We start from the raw sequence: 17,896 nt of genomic DNA, 5'->3' as shown, positions 1-17,896 counted from the left end.
AAAACTTTCATACTACGAGTAGATGCTTCTATCAGAGGCCTTGGGCAGCATTGGTGCAGGAAAGTAAACAAAGAGCTTTCACCTCAAAAACCCTGACAGCAGCAGAGACCAGATATGCAAATATCGAGAGGGTGCTGTTGGCAGTCATGAACGAATGCAAAATATTCCTCAAATTCATCTACGAGAGACAGTTTGTGGTGGAGAGTGATCATCGCCTGCTAGAACAGATCCAGAAAAAGAACCTAAGCAAGGCACCAGCTAGACTGCAGAGGCTACTCCTCCGATTCCAATGCTACTTCACCTTGAAGTCCAAGCCAGGAAAGGAAATGGTGCTTGCTGACGCCTTGTCACGCCTTTCTCCAAATGAAAAGTACGAGATGAAGGACATGGGGGTCAAGATACATCACCTTGTCAGTGTGACCAGCAGCAAACTAAGCCAGATCAGGGAAGAAACCACTAAGGACAATGAGCTGCAGCTGTTTTCCCAACAGGTGGTACAGGGATGGCCAGAGAAGAGATAACAGGTGCAGCTTGCAATACGCCAATATTGGTCAGTCAGAGATGACAGATCACTGGAGAAAGGTGTTTTGCTGACAGGGTCACGACTGATTATACCCAGGACAATGCAAAAGGAAATTCTCCAGAAAATACATCAAGGTCACATGGGAATGTGCAAACTTTGAGCAAAGTCACCAGTGTACTGGATAGGCATCTACAAAGACAGAAAAGAAGGTGGCTGCATGTCCGATATGCTATTAGTACAGGAACACACAACAAAAGGTGATGATTCCCGCTGAAATACCCACCAGGCCATGGCACACAGTGGAAGTAGACTTGTTCAATGAGAACCAGGAGTGGTATCTGATTGTGGCCTGTTACTACTCTAGGTTCCTATTCATCAGGAGAGGGTCCACATCTGCCTGACACAGGCAGAGCAGAGAGCTGCAACACCAACAACACAAGTGACAACACCGGAACCACTAGCAACTTCTGCAACATCAACAACTAGTATGGTAACATGTGGCAAAACCTCAACCACAAGCCCGCAACATCAGCACAGCTCAACAGTCGCAACAAAATCTACAAAGTGGAGAAGCATCATCCTGTCACTAGTGCGATTTTGATGAAAATATGTGAAATTAGAAAATTTTATTTTTTTATAATTAAAATGTTTAATTCACATTTTAAGTAAATAGGTAAAGAAGCACTTTTTTTGAGAAGGAGGGATGTTGTATACAAGATATCTGTAACTATTTTGTGGTTAGGAGCATAAATATGGTAATGGCCACTTCACACTCATGAGTGGTGCATGTGAGCAGAAACAGTTACTGGGCTCTCCCACATCCTCCCCATTAAGACCCCTTAGTAGTTAAAACATTTCATTCAAATTCTCTCTCATTATTGCAAACAGCAGAAGATAAAAGCCAGTTTGTCCAATCTTTTCTCATAAGATAACCTGCCTATTCCAGGTATTCATCCAGTTAGTCTTCTAACATATTAACACCTTTATTTAAGTAAGCAGATTTGGTCTCACGAAAGGTAAAATTATTGTCATTTAGAATATAACATACATGGAATTCTTTAACTTTGTCCAACATAAGGAAGACAGAGTTGCCACTTTGTCCAGTGCCCTCACAGAAATGAGGCCTCAGCAAGGAGGCCTCATGACCCCTGGTTTATAAGGCCAGTGCTCTAACCACTAAGCTACAAAACTTCAAACTGCCTTATGTCCCTGAAGCCTAGACACCTTACTTTTGAATTCTGTTTCCTGAATGAGGAACCATAACAATGGTGTTAATTTTCCAAATTAAACGGTGCAATTCCAAATCAACCTTTTGCAAATCAAATATAATTGAACCGCAAAGCCCTGTGATTTCTCACCATTTAGATAAAATCTATCTTTTTCTTTACTTTTCCTGCCAAAATTAACTGTTTCACATTTTTCCAAAAAAAGTACTCCACTTGCACTTGCAGTTTCAAATCTTCTACTGATTTCCTGTTTTCAGCTTGTGGCTTCTTGTCATGTTATCTGGTAAGGAAGTCGCTTTCTTTGCCAAAAATAGCACTGTAAAGTTCTTTTTATTATTTTACTTTCTTAAGAAAAGCAGTTTGCTTTTGATATTAATATTCTAATTACATTACAATGAATAACTATTTCCTTTTGGTTACCTAGTGTTGAGATGCTACTCAGGAAAGGCTTTTTTTAAAAAAATCCAGTCTACAACTTCCCGCATTTGCATCGACATTTGCAAACTGATACCACATCAGATTTTATCACAACTGGAGTTAGATTCTCTGCATTTTTGAGTAAATGTATGTTGCCATGGATAAACAATTGCAACACTTAATTTACAGAACATTTTAGTGCAGTGAAAATATCCTAACTAACACTTCTGAACCATCGTGCATTGAATGAACATCATGCACGATTTCCAGCACAAACGTTTCCTGTGACCATGTGGTTAAACACATACATTATGTGCCTTTGTTTTTTGTGTACTTAAATTTCTAGGTTAACCTTTTAATATGTTCCTTTTGTGGTGTTAATAGCTAAAGAGCACTTGATTGGCCAGAAGGTTATAAAGTGATTTATTTGAAAGACAAAACAGAACACAAAAGATCCAGATGGAGTCAAATGGGAAGGGGGTTTTACCTAAAATTAGAGAAGAAAAAAAATCACATACCATTAGGTTTATGGGTATCTGGGATGAATTTGTTCCTTATGTTTATGTTTAGCTTCAATATGTCAATGGACGAAGGCAAGGAATGGCATGTTCTTGGAATCACACTTGGTCCCTTAATACAAGCTTCACAGCCAAGAAAGCTCAGCAGCGCCTCTATGGCTTTATTTTTCCAACCCTTTAAATAAGGGCTATTCAATGAAAAAGGAATTAATTTATTCTGATACATTGGTGATCTTATTGAAATCATTCCTTTAAACCCTATATTTAAATTACGATTATACCAAATATTCATTATATGTCGCTGTAGAGTGCATCGAAAGAACCAAAGACTTGTTGATCCAAACCAAGGCTTTTATTCACTAAAAGACTGGAGCATATCACAAGTAGGTCGACCAGTCCAGAATGACCTGGTCTGGCTAGGAGCAATCCTTTAAGACCTGCCAGTAAGTGTGGGTACGCTCTCAGTCAATCACAGTCATCCTACACTACCATCTATACATATACACATTGTTGATGTCACACTCACACAGCACATTACCTGTGCTGTACTATCATAGTCGTAAAACTGGCAAATCAAATTCTTGTAACAATAAAGGATTCCATTTATAAATAAAATGCTTAATATTATCTTCCAAAATCTGATCCATCTCTATCTTTGCCCACCTAGAAGATTTTTCAGTGTCAAATAATCTATTAATAAATTTCAACTGTGCTGCTTCATGATAATTATAAAAACAAAAGGCAAGTGTGGGATATGGTAACTGATGCAGCACGCACGCACGCACGGACACACACACGCACGCACTGACAAAGGAAAAATCACTAAGATACCCCACCACCCCTTGACTCTGTGCTACAAGGGACACTAATCAAATGCTCCCAACCTTTTTAACAGTACAAAACTTACCAACAGTTTATCCAGCATCCTTCCACATTTCTAGGCCTGGAATGAAGCTGAGTGGTCCCAAGCTGACAAAGAGGAGAAAGAAAGAGCACATGGCACCTTTATAGTGCTGGAAGGACAAGCCCAGATCATTTACAGGGAGCCAATAGCTCTGTGCCAGAAGGGTTAATCCAATGACCACAGCCAATGGCCCAAGGCCAAGTACAGGCAGCCTGGAAAATGTAGTCCAGGTAATTTACATGGAACCAACAGCAAGGTGTGCACTAATGGGTGGGGCAGAGCCAAATGTTGATTGATAGCTGGTGTGTCCTCTGACTTGGTAGGGGGCAGTGCTGTCACATGACAGCCACAGCCCTTCCCAATACACTCATTGAACACCTATGCTCTGTTTATGGCTCTCAACTTGAACTTCCAGTTGCTAATTATTTCAACCATCCAACCATTCCTACTGTAACATGTCTGTCATTGGCCTCATCCATTGTCGAATGAGGCTAAACATAAACATTGGAACAATACATCCTCTTCCTCCTGGGCAGCCTTAAACCTTACAGAATAAACACTGATATTTCTAATTTTAGGTAACCCCCTACCCCATTTGATTCCACTGTTTCCATTTCTTTTTTGCCCACTGTTTTCTCTCTCCCTCTCCCTCCTTCCTAATAGTTTCTCCCTCTACTTGTCTCTCCACCTATCCCACCTTCAGTCCTCTATCACCTTCAGGATCTTCCCCCAGATTTCCCCTTTATTCATGTAATTTCATCTGTTCTATCTTAGTCTCGATAAAGATTTCAACGAAACATTGATTGACCATTTCTACCCATGGATGCTGTCTGACCTGTTGAGTTCTTCCAACAATTCTTTGTTTGCTTAAAGACAAAGTACCTGAATTGTGTACAAACATGTTTATAATTTTTCATGTCAAATATTATTTCCAACCCATTTTTGTCAGATAAATATGGTTTTATCATCATTTGCAGTTTTTAAAAAAATATAAATTCATGGATTGGATTTCCCCAAGACACTGACAAAGAAGCAAATTTTCTTCCTAGTGCATTATGTTTTCTTATAGTTTTATGTATTATTATTCAGTCACATTGTTCATTAAATGACTCATGGAAGAAAACAATGATCATTTCTTATACTTCTGATCACTTCAGCATCTGCAGTTTATGATATCTTGGTGAGAACACACCCTACCAAAGGCTCGAGCAGCATTATCATACATAAATACACATTGACGTTAGAGTTTCAGATCCAATAAATAAGTTACCTTGCCATTCCAAAATCAGATACCTTTACCACATTCTTGTCACTGACCAAGCAGTTTCTGGCAGCCTGTTTAGGAGAAGAAATTATAAGATGAATTCATGGTCATTAACAGGTTTTTCCATTTTATGAGTTGATTTGATGGACACACAAAAGATTTAAAATTTTTAAATTAAATGTTTTAAATTTAATTTTTTAAATTTAGACAAGCAGCACAGAAACAGGCCATTTCAGCCCATGAGTCCATGCTGCCCAATTTACACCAATTTAATACCGATTAACCTTCACTCCCGGTGCATTTCGTACAGTGGGAGGAAACTGGAAGCCTCCAGGGAAACCCCATGCTTTCATGGAGCTACCCCCTTCTCCAATAAATTCTGTGGCTTCTTGGCTGTTGGCCTGTGCACATTCCCCTGTCTTTTAATTCAGTTATCTGCATCCTTTTTGCTCATACCTTCACAAAGGGCTCAGGCCTGAAATGACTGCTACGTATCCTTGCCTTCTATGGACACTGTGGGATCAGGTGAATTTCTCCAGCACTTTTGTGTATCACATACCTGATCACTGTATGCCTTGGGTCCAAAGGAATATTGCACTTGGAGGCATACATGCTCATGACAGAGCTCAGCCAATGTCTCGTTCTTTAATGGATGGAAGAATCAATGTGAGGACCTCACCTCTAAGCACATGGTGTGAGTTACCTAATTTTGTCCTTTGTGTTTTGGCCAGGTGGTGTACAATTCCAAATGTAAAAACAGGAGACTTTGCCTCCAACAAGACGAGAGGGCCCCGATTTATAGGAATTTGCACAAAGGTTAAAGGTGAATTGAGGGAAACATTTTTCGTCCAGATTGTTGGGTATGGAACTTGCCACATGAAAAGATGATGAAACATCCTTCCATTTTTAAAAACTCTTGGATGATCATTTATGTACTAAAAATTTTGCATCATGGCAGGAATATGGGATTAGTTTGGATGGAAAATTTGTGGCTAGCACTCTGTGCCACAAATTTGTATGCTTTTATGAATTAAAATCCAATTTGACATTTTTCAGATTCAAGATGCTTACTTAACCCAAGAGAACTTGTCACTCTTTATCATCGGTTGACGACTTTCTCAGTTCTCAAGCACTGAAGCTTTAGAAAGAACTAATACTCATCTTCAGGGAAAAAGGGACACCATTAGTGTATCCATTTATAATCACTAGTAGAGGAAGTTAAAGCGCTAAAACCAATTGAACTATTCCAAAGGAGTGTTACTCTGTTCTTGAATTGTTTTAAACCTGGCTGCAGCATAATTATGCAGAGTAGATATTGGCTACCCACATTGGAATGTGTGTACATTCACTGTACACAACTGTCTTCCTACCATTCTTGGTTTCACATTAAAGTAAGGAAAAAATAGCTTCACTATTTAAAATTTTACATTTTTAAATAGTGGGGGAAAAGAACAAATATTTCCCTTTTATTAGCATATGAAAATGTTTATATCTACATATACCAAGCTTTAACTACACGTGATCCTAACTATCTGCAATGGCATTTGTACTCATGAATATACATGACAACACCTGATCAGAACTAGACATGGCAAGATTGTTGGATACACACAGCATTGTCTACAAACACTGTCATCCTAGTAAACCATTAGTTTAAAAAAAAACACTTATACTGTGATGGGAAATCTTACCAAGTCCCGGTGAATGAAGTGATTCATCTCAAGATATGCCATCCCTTCACAGACATCTTCACATATACCCAATAAGATGTCTTTGCTCAATCGACCTTGTCTCTGTCTCTGGTAATTGAGTAGGCAGCCATTTTCCATGAACTCAGTAACTATACAAATTGGCCTCTGTTGCATGCAAACCCCATAAAGTTGAACCAGATTTGGGTGAGATAATCTCCTATGGAAGGAAAAGAATACATGACCAGTACTTTAGGCTAGGAAAAAATAATGCAATGTAGTCCTGTTATTATGTGGAATTAATTTGCATCAGAATATCCTCATAATGTATCAATGATTGCTGGAAATACATAATTTTATTCGTTTATGTGGGAGTTCGAGATGATGGTTCCATTGAATCTTTTTGTCAGAACTAAATTTGCCAATATTAGGAGAAGATGATGTGAGGAAACTGGATTCTCCTTTTACAGATTGAGTAATAAAGGATGTTATTCAACAAATGCCTAACGGAAAGTCTCCAGGAGATTATGGGTTCACTTTTGAATTTTATAAAGATTTTTATGATGATCTGTCCTCTTTATTTACGGATGTTCTTCATCAGGTAACGCAGGAACGAGTTATACCAAAAAAAAAGATAGAGGTCCTTTGAATGTAGGTTAATATCGGCCAATTTCTTTATTAAATGTGGATTATAAAATAATAGCGAAATTATTGGCGAATAGACTTGCTAAGTATTTACCACAATTGGTACATGCTGACCAGGCTGGTTTTATTATAAATAGATATGCTTCTGACAATATTCTTAGAGTGATTAACACCACTTCAGCATCCCAACCTACCAATGGTAGTTGCTTTAGATGCTGAAAAAGCTTTTGATAGGGTTGAATGAAATTTTTTATTTAAAGTTTTGGAGAAATATAAGTTTGGACCCTCTTTTATTGGTTGGGTGAAGGCATTAATAATCCCATTGCTAGGGTGGCGACAAATGGTCAAACCTCTTCCTTCTTTAAATTATCGCGTTCAACTCATCAAGGTTGTCCTTTGTCGCCAGCTCTATTTGCGTTGGTCATTGAACCGTTAGCTCAAGCTGTTAGGCAGAATGAGAATATTAGAGGTATAAGGATAGCAGATGATGAATATAAGATTAATCTATTTGCTGATGACGTTTTGATATATTTAATGAATCTGGAATGATCTTTAATTTACTTGCAAGAATGTTTAGAACAATATGGTAAATTATCAGGATATAAAGTGAATTGGGACAAAAGTGAAATATTACCAATTTCTGAAGGAAATTACGACCAGTGTAGAGAAATTACTAAACTCCGTTGGACTGATAAGATTAAGTATTTAGGGAAAATGATTGATGTAAATATTCAATCATTGTATAATTTAAAGTAAGTCCCATTAATGAGAAAGATTAAAGCAGATTTGATTAAATGTCATTAATTTGTCATTAATAGGTCAAGTAAATTGTATTAAGATGAATATCTTTCCACAAATTCAGTATCATTTTCAATCGATTCCTTATTTTCTTTCAAAATCTTTTTTTCAGGATTTAAATAAAGTAGTTTGAGAATTTCTATGGAAGGGAAAATTAGCTAGAGTAGCAATACATAAATTTACCTGGAAATATGCTTTGGGAGGTTTACAATTACCCCATTTTCAAAATTATTATGAAGCAGCTCAATTAAGATTTATTAATCATATGTTGGATGTTGCGTGCCCCCCTAGTTGGGCTAGGGTAGAATTGGCTGGTATATCGGAACCTTATCCACATCAATTTGTATTTAAATGGAATTCTGTTTTATTACAGAGATATAATATACTGATTTTGAAACATTTGTTAGAGATTTGGACTAAAAGGAATTTATTAATAGGCTCAGAAGGTAAAATATCGGTTCAAGCCCCAATATATCAAAATAAATTGGTTCCTTTTTCATTGAATAATAGATTCTTAAGACAATGGCAGATTAAAGGAATAAAGTTATTGCAGGATTGTTTTGAAGAGGGTAAATTTTTTATCATTTAATCAACAGAGAAAAATTTGGAATTTCAGTGAATTCTTTGTTTGTTTATTATCAAATTAGAGCATAATGAAAGATAATTTTGGAAGAGAAATGAAAATTCCTAAGTTAATGAAATTTGAGTTTATGATTTTTCATTTTTCAGGTAAGGGTTTTGTTTCAGAGATGTATGCGTTGTTACAAGACACTATGGATAAGATAAATTTAGATAAATCCAGGATTAAATGGGAAAATGATTTAATTTGTGATATTAATCCGGCTGACTGGGAGATTATGTGTTTTGCTGATGTGAATAAATTGTTTAATGTAAGATATAGTAAGATGAATTATAATTTTTTGCATCAGTTACATTTAACCTCTGAGAAATTGAGAAGATATGGATTTAATAATTCAGAGTCGTGTTTTAGATGTGGATTATGTGTAGGAACATTTTTACGTTCTGTTTGGCTTTGTCATAAAGTTCAATCATTTTGTATAAAATTAGGGAATTTCTTCAAAATTTGTTTAAAATTCAATTCTTGTTAGATCACAAAATCTTTTTGTTTGGTTATACTGCTCCATTTATGGATTTGGGGTTAGATAAGTTTCAGACAGCATTTTTACGTTTAGCATTGGTGGTAGCGCATAAATATGTTGCGATTTCTTGGAAAGACAAAGTTAAGATAAAAGTAAATCGTTGGCATAATGAGTTGAGGTCTTGTATTTATATGGAGAAAATGACATATAATTTGCTTGATAATTATGATTTTTTTTGTTAAGATGTGGTTGCCTTATTTGAAATGTATGAATATATCTTAAACAGCTGTTATGTATTTTTTTTCAATGCTTCCCTTGTGGGGTCTGTTGAGGGGTGGGGGGGGGGAAGCGGGTGGGATAGTTGCAGTTTTCATTTTTATATTATGGATTTTGTAAAAGTTTTTGTTTTGAAAATATTAAATAAAGTTTTTTTTAAAAAGAAAAAAAAACTATAAAGTCTATGCGAAACTTTTTGTCCATCAACTATAACCTCATTTCCCCTCTTATTCTTGCATGGCTCACCTATTTAAACGCTTGTCTAAATGCATTTTAAGCTCAGTAATTGTATCTGAATTATCATGTACTCTGGCAACAAGTTCCAGACATCAACCATTCTTTGTATAAAAAAATACTTCTCAGGTTCCCTTTAAAATTCTGTCTCTCACATCAATCCTATGTCTTCTTGTTTTTGATACCCCTAGCATGGGAAAACACACGTTCTATTCTATATATGCCTCTCTTAATTTTATGTATCTCAATCAGGTCATCCCCCAGTCCCCTTTCATCCAAGGGAAACAAGACCAGCCCATCCAATCTGTCCCCATTATTGCACTCCTCCAATCCAGGCAACATCTTCTCAGAACTCTTTCCAGTGGAACCACATTCTCCCTCATGTGTGGTGACCAGAGCTGCACACCAATAATCTTTGCCCCAACTCTGATATTTTGTGTCCTGACGTGTCATATCCCATCCTATCTGCCTGTGTTACCATTTTCAGGGAATTATGGACTTGGACTCTGAGATCTCTCTGTTCACCAACATTCCTTAATGGCCTACAAATTACCGTACATATTGTAGCCCTATTTAACTTTCCAAAATGCACTCATGGAAATGAAATTCCATCCATCAATGATACACCCATCTTTGCATCTGATCTGCTGCTATTGTCTGAGACAATCTTCCTTACTATCTACACCATCTTTTGTATCATCTGTAAATTAATTAATTAAATTCTGATTTTTAAAAATGTAGAAATACAGCATGGTAACAGGCCATTTCAGCCCACGTTACCCAATTGCACCCTACAACCTTCGGTATGTTTTGAAGGGTAGGAGAAAACCAGAGCCCTCAGGGAAAACCCACACAGACAGGGGGAAGAACATACAAACTCATTAGAGACTGTGCAGGATTCAAACCTGATCACTGGTGCTCTAGCAGCTTTGCGCTAACCACTACACTAGCCGTGCCCCCCTAATTATAGCTCCTACCTTCATAGCCAAGTCATTAACATTGATGACAAACAGCAAAGGCCCCAATTTTGAACCATGCAGTACACCACAAGTTATAGACACAATGTATTTACTCCATATCTGATTTTTTTAGTGTTGGATCATATTGGATGGAAACCAGGGGGGTGGTGGAAAACAAAACAAAACAAAAAAGGCTCAAGCCTTCGAAAAATCATGCAAAGAAGATAAGAAACATAAAATTATGGGTACACATATACCGTCATAATCTCAAAAACATATATGTATATCTCTAAAAGCCTATTTATGATGAAAACCATATATTTTCTCATTATCTTCATTCTTATTTGTGCAATTCCTTCAAAGCTCCCATCATTTCTCTTTTACCATTCTGCTTTAAAATAAACATATCAATTGTATTACTGGCGATGTATGTTGGTGGATGTTGGACAGGTTTTCTTTCCCATCAGCATCCAGGTTTTCCTTTAGCAGTGACAATGGATATTGGAAATGTCAGTGTTGAGATTTGGTGGTGTAACACATGACCATTATCATCATTTCTCTATAAACACCATGCTAATATCTTGATTTCCAGGCTCTTTTATTAAGTACATTTTCCTCTTCTTCAAGAGCCCTGAAGCAGCTGAGCATTTTAATGGTCTAAATGCAAAGTGTCCTGACATAACAATGGAATGAACATGGTAAATGGTCATTGTCTGATTATAGGAAGGTTTCCAGCATCAGTGACACCACAGTGATGTGGATAGAGTTTCTGCAACCACCTTAATTGCAATGCAGCAAAGGTTAATGCCACATCTATGACAGTCATACATGTACCTCTGGCATTTTCAATATGATCAACAGCACTTACATCATGACCTTGGCTTCCTCAATAAAATCCTCTTCTGACATCGAACCTTCATACACTGTTTTGATTGCGACTTTGTGCATAGCTCTCCATTTTCCAAGACGCACCATCCCAAACTGGCCACTGCCCAGCTCTTTCATGAAAGTCAGCTCTGAAGTATTGATCTCCCATTTTTCTGTGAGAGTAGAAAAATCAAGTTCAAGTAATTTGTTTGCTAATGTCAGCCTATTATTTATATGGTGAGTCAGCATAACAATGTTTAATCCAGATTATAAATGACAACAAGGAACTACTCTCACACAGTCAACAAATGAGATTAGAAAAGCTCAGACAGGTGCTGAATGGGGAAGTGCCAGGGCACTGCATCTTTCTCAGATTTCTGGAAGAGTTGAGACTCCTTCATTAAAGTTTCAGCAGGTAATACAGAGAATCCAACTGGACTTTTATTCTGTCACTCTTTTAAATATCTTCATGAAAATTAAGATATTCCTATATTTATTGGATTGCTCAACAAAAATGTTACAAGATCATTTGAGGGTAGGATGGGGAGGGGTAGTGAAGAACGCCCTACCACAATGGATCTGAAGTTGGCTTCCTGTTAATTGTGATCTCCCATCTGATTGTGTAATCAGAAGCTAGCAAATAAGGTGGTGGCTGGCCAGCCTATCCACCCTCCCACTCAAGGACAGCCCAGATTAGCTGAAACTAACACCACAGTAGAATGGAGTTATATAGTTAACTCTTAGATCTTTCACCTGTTGGATTTACAAAGAGGAACATGTAGGTTAGATTACACATGTGGAATAGCATACAGTACCATAACTGAAGCCAGCTGTTGCAGGAGAGCACTTTCCCGTTAATCCAACCGGATATCGAAATCTTGTGATGAGACCTAGACAATGTTATGGAATAGAACATATTATTGAATCAATATGATACTGATGTGGGAATCTTGCAATTGTAGAATGCAATTTAAAATTGTGGGCTGCTTGTTTTAATCAAAAAAATAACAGTGCATTTATCTCTTGTATAGTGAAATCCTTGTGTGGTTGTAGCACGTTCTCATCAATAAAAAAAGTACCACATGGCACCAAGGAAGGGTCTGTGGGGTTATGTAAAAGAAAATGACTGTGGCCCTGTGTAAGCATCCAGAGAACAGAAGGCCTGAATCCAGGTGAAGGGCTGAAGTGCAGAGGAGTGGTGATGGGTGTCCACTGTGGGCTACGGAGAAAGAACAGAGAATGTTCTTGAGCAATTGGGTCACTTGGGTAAACTGGAGGAGGAGCAAGAGTTTGAGGCCTCAGCTATCTGGGGCCTGAGGAAGAGATCAGAGATGAGTGGTTCTAAGATGGGGGAGAGAGCAATAGGATGAAAGGCAAGAAAGGAACTTGCTCCTCTGTTCTTCCAGTATGACCCCACAGTTGTCTTGGGAGTCAACAATAGTCAACAAAGTGGTCTGACTTCACCTGCAAAGCTCCAAAAGAAAATACATATATTGATGCACATTTCTCACAATTCATGCCAGGAATTGCCCGCAAGGACATGAAATTAAAAAGAAATGGCGGATATCATGTTAAACTTGTTATTGTTGTTGCATTTTATTTCTAAATGCATTTTCAATTGTCCAACATTGAAATTAAGTATGATATGTGGGGTATTTTGTCAGATCTGCTGTTAAGGTTTCTATGGAGCATTGTGCAAAAACGTTTACATCTAATCTACCAAAGAACAAATCTCTTAGGAGAGCAGCAGGAAGACAAACTTGCATTCATCTTAAAATATTTTACACATCATAAGATAAAGTCCAGAGTTAGATGGAATGTAGAAAAACTGGATGACCATTCTGAACACAATTGGATGCAGCAAACTAAAGTATCAAGAATGAGGCAATACTAGTTGAGACAAGAATGTTACCAGCAAAATTGACTTCACCTTCTTTATTAAACAGTCAGGTTGCCTATAAAATTCAAGTGGACAACTGGGCCAGGCAAACAGTGTTGCTTCATCCAAAAAAACCCCACCTCCAGCATTATACTGAACTAACTGCTCACGTTCTTAGTTGCCAGACTGTGCTGACCCAGAAATAATCATGCTTTTGAGATAATATATCAGAAAGTACAGAAGCCACACAAACTAAATGACCAAGTATGCAAATGTAATTCATATTTGCACTTCTCCATACCTGCTGCATTGTGTTCATGATACTCAATAAGCTCAGGAATTGTATCAAATAGGTGTTTCTCTGCCACATAGTATTGTCTCTGTGACGTCTGTGTCTGCTTAATGTGATAATGTCTGACTGAACCATTTTGATCTCTGTTGGAACATACAATAATCATAAATAAAATATAGTCATCGAAGCACATTGCTTCTCATCGAAGACTTGAATTAAAAGGGAAATGTCTGACATTTGATACTAAAATATTATCATTGACCATTCATCTTGCCGCATCGATAATACTTATATGCTGAGGAGAAAAGTCAATAAGATAATCTAGTAGAAAAAAAACACCCATGCTTACAAATGAGTTAATGATTCTGCAGCTTCTACGTCAATGCCAAGAGTCACATGACCACAGAACCCTGATGTAACTCAACTTCTGTAAAGAGGTATGAAGCTACCCCGGCCATCTAGATTCACATTGTCTGGGTTTCATACACCTGAAAGGAAGGTAAATAGTTCTAAGTGAACTAAAGGTGACATAAAACTGACACTAACTTTAAAAAAGTGAGGGTGAGGTCAGTATGCCACTGAAAATGAAAGGTGTTTCCCACATACAATACCATTAATAAAATAGCATTGTGGTTAGACAGGCTATGGAAATGGACAAGTTGAGATGGTGTCATTATTGTACTTACTGGGACTGTTACACACCAGTGTCTCTGAAGGGGGAGGACATTGAACTTCAAGCATGAAGAAGTAGATTAAAATGGGAGAGTATTGCATAGACATAGTCTAGTGAGGACATGTCCAAACATGATGAACATGAATTTATTGGGCTGGGTTCAACTTAACTTGGATTGCGTACCATGTACAATCCCCACAGTTACAATACAATTTTGAACATCCAGAGATCCAGTCAGGCTGGAAGTATCACAGCGTAGTCACCCCTCGGATCAGAGTGGTCTGTGAACATTAACCAGCTGCCGGGGATATTCTGAGGCCCAAGCTGAGAGGACCCCAATGACCTATTGCAGCGCACACTCCCAAAGGTCTTCACAATGGTTTCTCTGATTATTCTAAAAAAGATGGAACCTATTTTATAAATATTTTTAAATTGCAGAGACTACCAACATCTCAGCGATGCCTGACTGCTACCCAGTTCCCCATGTCCAGGATTTTGCAGTGAACTTCCAAGGTGCAAAACAGTTCTCTAAAGTCAACCTGATCCGGATGACATCCAGAAGATGGCTATCATCACTCCGTTCAGCCTGTTTAAGTTCCTTCGCATGCCATTTGGTTTTAAAAATATGGCGCTGACATTCCAGCACCTCATGGACACGGTTGGCAGAGACTTACATTTCTTTTCATTTCCCTCGACAATATCCTGGTAGCCAGCAGCATGCCCGAGGAGCATGTGACTCATCTTCACCAGCTGTTCACCCGCCTCGCACAGTTCAACCTCACCATTAACCTGGAGAAGTCTCAGTTCGGACTCGCAGAAATAGACTTTCTGGGCCACAGAATTACCAAAGATGGTGCCACCCCACTACCAGGCCGACAACATTAAAGGGCCTGCAAGAGTTCATGGGCATGGTGAATTTTACAACAGGTTCATCCCTGCAACAGCTGAGATTATGCGCCCTCTCTTTGTTCTTATGTCAGACTTGAAGAAGGAGGTCACATGGATGGACGAAGCTCACAACACTTTCGAAGAGACCAAAGAGGCTCTGGCCCATACAACGATGCTAGTCCACCCACAAATGGATGTACCAATGGCCCTCAAAGTCAACGCAACTAACACAGCAGTGGGCATTGACCTGGTACAATTTGTTGATGATTCATGGAGACCTCTCGCCTTTTTCAGTCACTACCTACGACTGCCTGAACTGAAGTACAGTATATTTGATAGGGAGCTACTAGCCATTTACCTGGCCTTCCGCCATTTCCACTACTTCTGGAAGGGACATCCATTCACTGTCTAGACGGATCACAAGCTGCCCATTTTCGCCTTCTCCAGGTCCTCTGACCCCAACAACAGAGGCACTTGTCCTACATCTCTGAATCCACCACATCTATCCAGAAAACACAACCATTGTCGCCGATGCATTCTCCAGGCCAGCGGTCAACGCAATAGCACAGGGCATCCACTACCACGATCGGGCTCGTGCACAGAAAGATGACACCGAGACACTCAGCTTCAGAACAGCAATCATGGGAGATCCAAGACCTCACAGTTGACGCCAATGGCACTACGCTCCTCTGCAACTTTTCCACAGGCCAACCCCAACAACTAGCCCTGTCCAATGGAGGAAAACAATTTTCAACATAATTCACAGTTTGTTGCACCCCTCAATCCGCACAACAGTGTGACTGGTGTCCACAAAAATTGTTTGGCATGTCTACGCAAGCAGATCACAGAGTGGGTGAAGACCTGAACAGACTGCCAGTCAGCCAAGGTCCAAGGGCACACAAAGCACCAACTGCAGCAGTTCAATCCATAGGTTCTAGCTCGTCCACCCTTGCCAGTCAACCTAACGGTTGTGCTACCTGCTCACAGTGGAGGACAGGTTCACATATTGGCCAGAGGTCATACCCATTCTGGACGCCTCCACAGAAACATGAGCTAGCGCTTTCCTCAATAGCTGGGTCTCCCATTTTGGTGTCCCGATAGACATTACGACTGACCTGGGGGTGCGTAGTTCATCTTTGCCCTGTGCAATGAGTTTTCAAAGCTCCTGGACACCCAGCTGCATCGCACCATGACTTACCACCTCCAAGCCAATGGGCTAGTTGAGCACTTCCATCATCACTTCCAATCGGCGCTGATGGGATGCCTTAAAAAGCCTAACTGGATTGGATGAACTGGATGGGTTCTCCTGGGAATATGCACGGTGCCCAAGAATGGCCAAACTAGTCTATGGTGAGAACGTTGCAGTCCCTGGCCAATTCCTCACGCCAGCAACCAAACAGGACACTGCAGTTGTCTTCTAGAGGATCCCTTGCACCACTACTGCCATTGTGACATGGTTAGCAACTACCCCGCAAACGTCCTCCTACAAGAATGTATTTGTGCAAAGGGGCGCACACAGGACTCTCCTTCAGTGATTTTATGAGGGACCATACAAGTTGCTGCACAGAAACGCTTCCACCTTCACTCTTGGCATTGGGGGAAAGGAGGAGTTATTCATACTGGACCATTTGAAACCAGTTCATCTGGACTTGTTCCACCCAGTACAGGTCCCCCACTGGTATGCAGAGGTCGGTCACGAAAACAGCACACCTCACTCTTGATGCATCACAAAACCAACGGTGCCCGTTCTTGGGGTTGGGGAGGGGGGTTTGTATGGCGATGCACATATTTGCAATGGAAAACCAGCCCTGCTTGTCATGCTTGGTTGGCAGGGCAGCTGTAGCAAGGATGGCATCATGAGACCATCTCTTCCGGTTCAGGCAGAAAGGGCGTATGCATGCTTGTGCCATCATGACACAAATGCTGGTACGTGGGGGGGGGGGGTCCAGAGACGGGTTTAAAGGCTGTAGCGCGGAATTCAAATTAAAACAGTTGTGACACTCAAGCCCCCAGCTTGTTGTTTCAGTCACTTCGCTGTGCTCACTCACAACATGCTACAAAATAATATATTTATTTAAAATATGATTTAACTGATAAAAATTAATGATGAAAATCAATATTAATTAAGATAAATAAAATAAATGCAAACCGGTTACATTCACTTCCCTCTTCTCTAACCCTAACCCTGTCAGTGACAGCATTGAAATGAACGGGTACCCTTAATATGCCAGCCCTAGCTGCATCAAGCCAAGAGGTCAGATACAGTTCATGCAGCTGAGCTCAGTCCTTGGACTTAGTGTTGAGTCCAGCAGTGGAGTACCCCATCAGGTATGACTCAACTAAATGTTCTGCAATTCCAGTCTTCAATGCACAGGAATGGAATTTCAGGAACTTCAACAGGACCCAGTCTAAAAGTCCTCTATGGAACTGCCATCTGAAGCAAAACATGATCTGGACCGCTGTCATCCTCAGATAGTATGTATACTATGTATTATGGACTATGCTTCCTGCTGTACACTGAAGCCTTAGCAAAAGCAGTCAGATAAAAGCACACCAAAATTATTCCTTACTATTATACTCACATTCCTGAGTAGATAGTATAAATTGTCATATAAAATCATTGCTTACCCTCCTGCTTTGGTAAAAACAGACACAGTGTAAACCCCCTGCTGGCTGGAGTCTCTGACAATAAAGGCCCCTTCTTTACCCTGAAAGAAAATGTACATGTAAGGATACAAAACTATT

At 39.3% G+C, this 17,896-nt stretch overlaps 1 protein-coding gene across 2 annotated transcripts in view; it reads right to left on the bottom strand.

Moving 5' to 3' along the window:
- Positions 1–17,896, bottom strand: part of LOC138757435 (tyrosine-protein kinase Tec-like) — a 63,882-nt gene that overhangs the window by 13,804 nt on the left and 32,182 nt on the right. The window contains exons 7-13 of one of the 2 annotated variants that reach the window (XM_069924710.1): positions 17,780–17,859; positions 13,600–13,733; positions 12,235–12,309; positions 11,421–11,592; positions 6,544–6,760; positions 4,859–4,923; positions 3,591–3,653 (exon numbers count right to left, since the gene is read on the bottom strand). In XM_069924710.1, the coding sequence (XP_069780811.1) occupies positions 3,599–3,653; positions 4,859–4,923; positions 6,544–6,760; positions 11,421–11,592; positions 12,235–12,309; positions 13,600–13,733; positions 17,780–17,859 (798 nt within the window). In that variant the 3' untranslated portion in view covers positions 3,591–3,598. Of the gene's footprint in view, positions 1–3,590; positions 3,654–4,858; positions 4,924–6,543; positions 6,761–11,420; positions 11,593–12,234; positions 12,310–13,599; positions 13,734–17,779; positions 17,860–17,896 lie in introns of those variants that run through there. The other variant, XM_069924709.1, reaches the window with a different exon arrangement.

Source organism: Narcine bancroftii, chromosome 3, assembly GCF_036971445.1.
Source record: "Narcine bancroftii isolate sNarBan1 chromosome 3, sNarBan1.hap1, whole genome shotgun sequence".
Classification (NCBI taxonomy): Eukaryota; Metazoa; Chordata; class Chondrichthyes; order Torpediniformes; family Narcinidae; genus Narcine; species Narcine bancroftii.
This window is presented reverse-complemented; position numbering and strand designations above follow the sequence as displayed.